Source organism: Equus przewalskii, chromosome X (genome assembly GCF_037783145.1).
Source record: "Equus przewalskii isolate Varuska chromosome X, EquPr2, whole genome shotgun sequence".
Lineage (NCBI taxonomy): Eukaryota > Metazoa > Chordata > Mammalia > Perissodactyla > Equidae > Equus > Equus przewalskii.
In genome coordinates, this window is record NC_091863.1 from 39,738,815 (window position 1) to 39,748,948 (window position 10,134).

The 10,134-nt window shown below is 50.2% G+C and overlaps 1 protein-coding gene across 1 annotated transcript; it reads left to right on the plus strand.

Moving 5' to 3' along the window:
* The first annotated feature begins 413 nt into the window (after positions 1-413).
* On the plus strand, positions 414-7,746 carry WAS (WASP actin nucleation promoting factor). Its single transcript, XM_070605340.1, has 12 exons — positions 414-846; positions 1,206-1,346; positions 2,434-2,520; positions 2,621-2,723; positions 2,835-2,876; positions 2,970-3,026; positions 3,855-4,029; positions 5,017-5,059; positions 5,261-5,414; positions 5,622-6,031; positions 6,335-6,449; positions 7,443-7,746. Exons 1-12 carry the CDS (start codon positions 715-717, stop codon positions 7,496-7,498), a joined length of 1,515 nt encoding a protein of 504 aa, XP_070461441.1. The 5' UTR covers positions 414-714; the 3' UTR covers positions 7,499-7,746.
* The last annotated feature ends 2,388 nt before the right edge of the window (positions 7,747-10,134 follow it).

Below are 10,134 nucleotides of genomic sequence, written 5' to 3' on the forward strand. Positions count from 1 at the left end.
ATGTTGAGTGGGGAAGAAGCAAGTCTCTGAAGATTACATACTTTTAAAATTTCAAAAGCCATGAAAAGTAAACAAAATGTTGTTTAGGCATTCATATATGCTATTCCTTTCTCCAAAAAAGGGGATGATAATTAGAAAGTAATTTGGGAGCTGCGGGGAGGCAGAGGTAAGGGATGGGAAGTGAGCTGAGAGCTTGCAAGTTGTACGGGTCTCAGTAGTGGGGTGGGATCCGGGGTGCTCACTGTGTCAGTAAAGGAGAAGTGTTAACGCGGTAACCTTTCAGCACTGGGGACCTTGGACCTTGGGCCCAGACTAACTGGATGCTTTGGGGAAGAACGAGGCCACCCAGTTCCGTGCCTGCTCCCGTGCAGAAGTGCTTCAGTGACCTAGCTCTTGCTGCCAGCCAATCAGAGGGAGGAGGGTCTGAGCCAGTCAGAGGGAGATGGGCCCCAGAGAGTAAGAAAGAAGGAGGAGGACATGAGCTGGTCCAAAAGATAGGTCTAACCAGTCAAATGGAGGAGGGCTCCAGTCTGAGGGAGGAGGGTCCGAGCCTGTCCTAGGGAGGAGGAGGGAGGCCAGGCCCACCGAGGGGCCCCTGAAGGACTTGTTTCCCTTGTGGTTTTTTGCACTTCCTGTTCCCCTGCTCACTGCGGAAGTTCCTCTTCTTACCCTGCACCCAGAGGCTAGCCGGAGAGGACAAGGGCAGGAGGCACCATGAGTGGGGGCCCTGCGGGAGGTAGGCCTGGGGGCCGTGGAGGAGCTGGGATTCAGCAGAACAAACCTTCCACCCTCCTCCAGGACCACGAGAACCAGCGACTCTTCGAGATGCTTGGACGGAAATGCTGGGTGAGCTGGGGATCTCCTGGCCCTCCCTGTCTCCCTCCCTTTGCTCCTCTTCCTCTCCTCCTCTTCTGCCTCCTCATCTTCCCCATCCTCTCTCTCTCCTCCTTTCCTCCCCTTCCTCTCTCCTCATCTTTCCCATCTTTTTCCTTTCTTCCTCTCCCTCTCCATCATCTCCTCTCCTAGAATCCACTTACCCCCATTGACCAATCCCAGGAAGATCTCAATGTCTATTCACTTTCCCTCTGGCTGCGGCTCTTCCTCCAGGGCCATGACAGCCACAGGCAAGGAAGAACCAGCTCCAGCTCCCAGACCCTCTGGCTGCCCCTGACCAGACTCCTCTGAGCCCTGCTCTCCTCTTCCAGACACTGGCCACTGCGGTTGTTCAGCTGTACCTGGCGCTACCCCCTGGAGCCAAGCACTGGACCAAGGAGCATTGTGGGGCTGTGTGCTTCGTGAAAGATAACCCCCAGAAGTCCTACTTCATCCGCCTTTATGGCCTTCAGGTGACCCCTGCTCTCCATTGGACATGCAAACGAATTTTGAACCCCCAAATCCAGATCAGTGTCCATAGCCCTGAGCCCTCAGACCAGTGAACCCCTGAGCCCCAGAACCAAAAACTTCATCCAGATGTCAAACTCTGTTTGCCTTTCTAAGTCTGTGATGACCCCAGAGTCTCCATGTCAAGATCTATAACCCCCTAGATATTAGTATACTTCCTAAATCTAACCTGTTCCACAAACTCCAAAAACATGAGCACTGTATTTTTACCCGAACCTCAAATCTGTTCTAAACTCAACATTTTGGGTCCCAGAAGTCCTCCATCAAAACTCCTGACCCCTAGATGTTTGCCTAGCTCCTAAGTCATAAATCTGTTCCACAAACCCCAAACTGGAATATGCTATTGAGTCTTGAACTCCAAATCTGTCCTTTTAAGTCCATAGCATGGACCCTAGAATTCCCATATTAAAACTCCTGAACATTCAAATACTGAAGCAGCTCCTAAGCCGAAAATCGGTTCCACAAACCCGCAACCTGAACTCTCCAGGCATAAACCCCAAATTCATCCTTCTAAACCCATGAAGATGGACCCAGCATAACCACATCAAGATCCCAGGGCCATCAAATATTGACCAAACTCCTAAGCCGTAACTCTGCTCCACAAACCTCAGATTGTGCCTACCTTGGCTGAACCCTGCCCCTCAAGCTCCCAAATCTATATGTCTGAACCTCAAATCTCAACCCCAACTGCCAATACTGGAGCCCTACTTGTCCAAATGAAGGGAGTCTACAGACGGGCTCAGTTTCCCAGGACTGGAGTCCGAAATTCTCAAATTCAAGCCCCCGAGTCCCACATCTAGGGCCCTGAACTCTGAATACAGATCTCTCACTGCCGTGTCTGACTCCCGTATTGTACCCCAACCCCCCACATCTGACACCTAGACCCCCAACTCTCTGATGCTGAGTTGGAAATCTCCAAATCAGATCCTGGGGCCCCAAATCTGGACAGTATGCTCCGTGCCTAGATAACTGAGGCCTGCCACCCAGGGCACGCCTCAGTGCTGCTGTGTTCTCTACCCTGCACCTCTCCAGGCTGGCCGGCTGCTCTGGGAACAGGAGCTGTACTCACAGATAGTCTACTCCACTCCCACCCCTTTCTTCCACACCTTTGCTGGAGATGTAAGTGACCACCCAACCCCTGGGCCAGAGTTGGGGTGTGGGGAGGAGATGGGAAAGGTGGGGGGGGCCTGGAAGGCTGCTGACTCCAAGGCATGTGCAGGACTGCCAAGCAGGGCTGAACTTTGCAGACGAGGGCGAGGCCCAGGCCTTCCGGGCTCTGGTGCAGGAGAAGATACAAAAAAGGAATCAGAGGCAAAGTGGAGGTGAGGAGGCCTTGGGGGAGGAAAGGAAGTGAGCAGAGGTGAGTGTAAGAGTGGGGAGCTGGAAAAGCCCTTCTCATGGTTCTGGTTCCCAGTCCACCTGTCTCTCCACAGACAGACGCCAGCTACCCCCACCACCAGCACCAGCCAATGAAGGTGAGTCCTCTAGTGCAAGTAGGGGTAATAAGGGGCTAGCCCAGGAACCTGTGACAGAGTTGTAATAGCTCTCTACCCATTCCATATTCCCAGAGAGAAGAGGAGGGCTCCCATCCCTGCCTCCCTCATACCCAGGTGGAGACCAAGGTGGTGAGTGCTGATTCTCCCCTGTGTCTCTTGGTGGATGGGTGGTTAAGGCAGTGGATGGATGGATAGATGAGGAGTGGGTAGATGGATGAGTAGTTGGGTGGGCGCAGAGATAAGTGGGTGAATGGTTGAGTGGATATGTGAGTGGGTGGATGGATGGGTAGATGGATGGCTGTGTGGATGGATGAGCAGGTGCATGGATGTGTACCTGGATGGAGGATGGATGGATGAATGGGTGCATGAATGTGCGGGTGGATGGATTGTGGTGGATCAATGATTGAATGGGGGGATGAATTGATGGGACGATAAAAATATAGATCGGTTGGTGGTGGATAGGTGGTCGAATGGGGGGATGACTTGATGGGAGGATGAAAATATAGATAGATGTATAAGTGGGTATATAGATGTATAGATGAATGGGTGCGTGGATAAATGGATGAATGGATGGATGATTGAGTAAATTAATGAATGAGTGAGTGATTGAATGAATTGAACAATGCATAAATGAGTAAGTGACATAAAATTTCAGTTAGTGAAAAAGCAATGATTAAATGAATGAGTGAATGAATAACAAATTACTCAATGAGTGAATGAATGAGTCAATACTTAAGTGATAAGCATGAGTGAATGAATAAATAAATGAATCAATGAATGTATGAATGGTTTGCGGGACCCACTCCCTTTTCCATAAACCTTACTTGGACCCCTCATCCACTTCGTCCATGACCATCAAACACACAGATTCGCCCAACAGTCTTCTTGACTCTTGTCCATATGCTTTGGTTGATAGGTAAGTGGGTCAATGGTCCCATCACTCTATTTTCCCCACAGGCCCAACAGCTGGCTCGCTGTCCCTGGGACTGGTGACAGTGGACATCCAGAACCCAGACATCACAAGTTCACGATACCGTGGGCTCCCAGCACCTGGGCCTGGCCCAGCTGATAAGAAACGCTCAGGAAAGAAGAAGATCAGCAAGGCTGATATTGGTGCACCCAGTGGATTCAAGTGAGAACCTCTCCCCAGTGAGCCCACAGATCCCTGGGAGGGGGGAGTAGATGAACACGTGGACAGGAGGAGAGCTGATTGGAAGGATGGGCAGATGGATGGGTGGGCGTAGGGCTGGGACTAGGGAGAAGCAAATGAGGCACCAAGGTTGCAGAATTTATGGAGGCAGTCGCTCTCAGGTTCCTACAGCTGCAATTCACAACTCTGAGAGTGAGTGCCTCCTTAAATTTTGCACCCTAGGCACCTCACTTGCCTCACCCTAGTCCCACCCTGAGTGGGCTGGTGGATGAGTGGATGGGTGGGTAGAAGGATAGATGGATGGGTGAATGAATGGGAGGGTTGGAGATTGAATGGATAGGTGGTTGGATGGATGGGTAGATGGGTAAATGGGAAGTGGGTGGGTACATGCATGGGTGAGTGGGTGGGTGTGTGGACAGATGGATATATAGATTGATTGGTTCACAGACAAGGTGGATGGGGATGGATAGGTGGCCAGATATGTGGATGAATGGACTGTTCAAAGGACAAATGGACATAAACGTGTGGTTGAGAGGGTAGACAAATGAGTGGATGGATGGAAAGGTGGGCATGTGAGTAGATGGGTGGGTGGATGGACAAGTGTGTGTGAGGATAGATTGATTGGTGGACAAATGGGTAAACGGCTATGTGTGGGCAGATGAGTCAAGAGACAAATGCATGATGGCTCAGTGGTCTGACAGGTGAATGTGAATGGCTAGGTGGACGAATGGATGGGTGGATGGATGGTGGATAAAGGGATGGGTAGACAGATGGGTGCCACAATCGGCGGACCCCTTCTAATGCCATAACTCCTGCTCTCACTCATTTGCTCGTTTATTCACTTATGACTTATTCATTAATTCTGGCCCCTCAGAGTCCCTCTGGGCAGGGGCGGGCAAGAGGGCTTCACTAGGAAGGGAGGGAAGGAAGGACGATGGGGCTTCACTGGGGTCTCCTCACCTCCCGCAGACATGTCAGCCACGTGGGGTGGGACCCCCAGAATGGATTTGACGTGAGTAACTCCAAAATCCCCTGGACCCCGCTCAACTCCCACCCAGCCTTCAATAGTCCACTGCTCAGACCTACCCCCAGACCCCACCCTTCCCACACCCCTCTCAGATCCCTCTCTGGGGTGGACCCAATGATGATGTGTGCCCCTTCCCTCCCCACCTTACTCCCCCACCCCTACCCTGGCCTTTTTCCTCCCGGGCAGGTGAACAACCTGGACCCGGATCTGCGGAGCCTGTTCTCCAGGGCAGGCATCAGCGAGGCCCAGCTCACCGATGCCGAGACCTCCAAACTTATCTATGACTTCATTGAGGACCAAGGCGGGCTGGAGGCTGTGCGGCAGGAGATGAGGCGCCACGGTGAGTCCCCGCTTCTAGACACCCCCTTCTTCTCCAGCCCTGGTAGCTGATTTCTAAGAGATACACTGCAGCCAGTCAGTCCTTATGGGAACCCTTATATTGCTTGAATCAGGAGGTGGTCAGCTGGGGTACCCACTTAACAGATGAGCAAAACTGAGGCTCTAAAGAAAACTATAATAATAGCTATGTGTTATTCTTCCCCCTCAGAGCCGCTTCCACCGCCCCCACCACCATCCCGAGGAGGAGGGAACCAGCCCCCCCGGCCCCCTACTGTGGGGAGTAACAAGGGTCGTTCTGGTCCACTGCCCTCTGTACCTTTGGGAGGTGCTCCGCCCCCACCAACTCCCCGGGGACCTCCACCCCCGGGACGAGGGGGCCCTCCACCCCCACCCCCACCAGCCACTGGACGTTCTGGACCACCACCCCCTCCACCCCCTGGAGCTGGGGGACCACCCGTGCCGCCACCACCACCACCACCACCACCACCACCCAGCTCTGGGGACGGGCCAGTCCCTCCTCCACCCCTTCCTACTCTGGGGCCTTCCGGGGGCCCGGCCACTGGTGGGGGTCGAGGGGCACTTTTGGATCAAATCCGGCAGGGAATTCAGCTGAACAAGGTAAGGAGGGGCAGGATGGAGGACTGGGGGTCTGGAACTCTGGTGTGTGCTGTGCGAGTCAGGATATTATGGGGCTGGCGCCGGGGCCGGGGCTGGGGCCGGGGCTGGAGCCGGGCTGAGACTGATGGCATTCCTAGGCTTTTGGGGTTCAGTGAAAGAGTTGGGAGGTTGGTGGGGAGAGGTGGGCCTGGAGCCTTGAAGGAGAGTGAAGTGTGTGGGAGGAGGAATAATGTCAAAGGTGGTGGGGAGAAGTGCTCCTCTCACAAGCCCTGAGCCCTCTGTCCTGGACCCTGCTTGCTGCAGACCCCTGGGGCTCCAGAGAGCTCAGCGCTGCAGCCGCCACCTCAGAGCTCGGAAGGGCTGGTGGGGGCCCTGATGCATGTGATGCAGAAGAGAAGCAGAGCCATCCACTCCTCGGGTAAGAGCCCACTCTCCCCCGCGAGGCTGTGAGCTGCCCTCTCCGAGCTCATCCTGCCAGGACAGTGACCTTGGTTGCCAGCGCTAGTGTTGGCCTACAAATGACCCCAACAGTCAGGATCAATAGTAACATTAGCCCCATCTGTTGTTGATAGTAGTAACGTGAATCTTCTATCAGTCTCCTTTTTGACAATGTTAACATTGTCATTATGTAACAACAGTGTAATCAGCTCTATCTTTGGCAATAATATTAACCCTAACTCCATGTGTCATCAGATTAACATTCATTAACATTCATCATAATATTAACATTATTCATTTATTAATAATGATAGTAACATATCATTATGTGATAACGTTATAACTAACCCAATCTTTTTACAATAATGTTAACATGAATCCCTTAATGTGTCAACAATATCGTCATTATAGGACAATTACATGAGGATAATATTAACCTCAACCTATTATGTGACAATAATATAATTAACTCCAACTTTGACAATAATATTAACATTAAGCCCTGAGTGTGTCCACAAGGTTAACATGAATCTGTTATATGACGATATTATAATGAACCTCATCTTTTGACAATGATATTATCATTAACCCCATTATGTGTCAACAATATTTACATTAACCCTCTATGAAACAATAATATTGTAATTTACTCCACCTTTGCTAATAATATTGAAATTTACCACATTAAGTGACAAACCTGTTAACATTAACCCTTTGTGTGACAGTCATATCCCAACTAACGGCACATTTTTAACAATAATCTTAACTTCGACTCCAGCTAGAACTCAAACCCCAGCTATAATCCCTGTCTTGTAAGGGGACCCCTTCCTCACCCAACGCACAGGCCCCAGGTCTGATTTCCTAGCAGGAGACCTCAGCCCCCCAGGGTCCTGAGTCCCGATTTCTCGGGCCCTAGTAAACCTCCGTACCAGGGCTTTTGAACCTGAATTCCACTCTCTCTCTCTCCCTCCAGACGAAGGGGAGGACCAGGCTGGCGATGAAGATGAGGACGATGAATGGGACGACTGAGTCGCTTCCCCCTACACCTGTTCTGCGCCCACTCCTGTGGCAGCCGCTGCTCGCTGCCCTCCACTCTCTGCTTCCAGGCCCCCAAATCCCGTTTCTTCCCCACCACCCCCTTCAGTGCTGTTATCTCTGACTGGCCCCGACACATGCCCTAGCAATAGCTGGGGCCCTTTTTATACAAAATTTCTCAGTTCTCCTCACTCAAGAATTTTTAAACAAAAATAAAATAACTGTCTTTTTGTTTCTCTAAATGCAGTTCATTATTTTTCAAAGTTGGGAATTTGGGGTGTTTTCCCCCCAAATCCCTCTTATTCATCTATCCCATTTCATTTATTTAGCCTTACATGTATACGGTCATTCATTCATTTGTGCCCTAGGTCATTTAGCCTCTATTTCTTTGTTTCCTTCTGCCATTCTTTCTTTCCACAAACACTTATTGCCAGGCGCTACTTTAGGAGCTGGGGATAAAGCAGTGGAAAAAACCCGACAGCACTTCTTGCTCTTGTGAGGCTGACATTCTAGGTGGGGAGACAGACGAGAAACAAGGAATCAAATAGAAACAAAAGATACTTCTAGATCACAATAAATGCTATGATGTGCTGAGGGGAGATGCCATTCAGATGGATCATTCAAGGAAAGCCACTTGGAGGAGGTGACAGCTATACTGGACCTAAAGAGAAAGGAGTCAGCCAGGTGAATATTTGGGGGAAGGGCATTCCAGGCAGAAGGACTAGCCAGTGCAAAGGCCCTGAGGTGGGGAAAAGCTTTGTGTAAGGCTGGGTGTGGTGAATGAGTGGGAGAGTTATTTATTCATTCACTTATTTAATTATTTTTTAAACCGTTCAATCAACAGAATACCAGACCATGAGAGTTCCCCACTCTCCATGCACACAACAGCTCACACACCAGGACACCAATGGGCAGATCCCCTTCTCAATTTTATTTTATTTATTTATTTAATTTAATTTTGGGGGGAGGTGAGTAAGATTGGCTCTGAGCCAACATCTGTTGCCAATCTTCCTCTTTTTGCTGGAGGAAGATTGTCCCTAAGCTAACATCTATGCCAATCTTTCTCCACTGGGCTGGTACCCCCCTCTCAATTTTAAAATTTGGTTCTGCCCAGTTTCCAGTACAAACCAAGTCCTGGCCAATGACAACGGAAGAGGCAAAGACTTAATAATCAGCTAGATCTACTCTAGAACCTGGGCAAGGTGCCTCCCTCTGAGCCTCAGTTTCCTCATCTATACAGTGGGTAGCAATATGTAACTTATTTCCAACTAGGATCCCACTGGGTCACCCCTCCTCCTGTAGGACTTGCTCTCCAGAAAAAAAGGAGCAACTTAAAACTGTCCCTGGTGTTTAAAGCTGTATCCAAGGGAGTAATTAGAAACTCTGGCACTTCAAAGCCTGGAATAGAGGTGCCTACCCCTTCCCATTTCTGCAACCTGGTGGATTCAAGATCTCAGGTGTCCTGCCTTTAGAGGAGGAGGAGAGGGGAGGAAGATAAAGGCAAGGGGTGATCCAGAGAGGGCAGGTTTCTTCCGTCTGCAAGACCAGTGGAAGAATTTCCCAATCATCAGAGGTGTAGTGTGGGGGCTTAGGGACAGGAGGAAATGAACGACCCTGGAGGTGTGGGGAGTAGGAGCTGGCTTTGCCCTTTAAGAATTCCCCCCGCAGCCGTGGAAGCCGGAGAAGGAGAGGATCTCAGGTTCCCTTCAATTCTTTCATTATCCTTCACCTCTCACTCCGCTCCCCACCCCACCCTGGCCAGGTCCCAGAGCGAGCACTAAGTCAAGGAAGGGCCTGTCTTATCACCTCCCCACCGCCACCCCAACAAAACCCTAGAAATCCAGTGTTCCCTGATCCCTTCAGCAGGATTTGTCCTGGAAAAGACCTTGCATCACACAACCTCTGAATCCCCAGGAGTACTAGCTGGAGCAGGCACAGACCTGGGGTAAAAGAACTGACTATGGGCAAGTTGCTTGACCTCCCTAGGCCTCAGTTTCCTCAGTCTTTAAGATGAGAAGATAAAAACGCTTTTACTTCACTGGGCAATGGTGAGAATTAAAGTAGATGATGTCTACAAAGTTCCTGGCTCCTTGTAGGTATCTACAAATGTTAGCTGCCGCTGCTGCTGTTATTATTGCTATTACTAGATGTCACTGGTCTGGAATCACCATCGATTATAAAATGCACCATTATTTTATGTATCACTAAGAAAGACACAAAAGTATGGCCAGTTAAATTATGACCCACCAGTGCTGTGAGATGCAGCTAGACTGCAGAGATGTCAAAATATTAAATGCTTCTGGAGCCCTGGCTGGCGATGTTTTCCTTAACCTGCGTTCTGGTCCGCATGTATGTTCACTGGTGAAAACTCAGTATACTGGTCACCCATGGTCTGTGGACTCTTCTGTATGTGTGGTACATTCCAATGCGAGTTTTTACATTAAAAGCAGGTCAAACTTGTGTGGCTTGGAATGGATAAAACCTTGTATTGGCCCCAGCACTGGGCAAGGCAGTATATACAGTTGACACTAAATTAATGCTGAATGAACAGACACAAGGCTGGGAGTGGAACACGATAATAATGGGGTAGCTTGTCACTTTTGAGGTCTCCTGAAAAGGTGCTAGTCCAG

What these genes read in the sequence shown, in the direction of transcription:
- WAS (XM_070605340.1), top strand. Translation starts at nt 715, where the DNA reads ATGAGTGGGGGCCCTGCGGGAGGTAGGCCTGGGGGCCGTGGAGGAGCT. An exon ending in GGTGCACCCAGTGGATTCAA is followed by an intron (nt 4,030 to 5,016) that starts GTGAGAACCTCT and finishes CACCTCCCGCAG; the next exon opens with ACATGTCAGCCACGTGGGGT. An exon ending in CAGAGCCATCCACTCCTCGG is followed by an intron (nt 6,450 to 7,442) that starts GTAAGAGCCCAC and finishes CTCTCCCTCCAG; the next exon opens with ACGAAGGGGAGGACCAGGCT.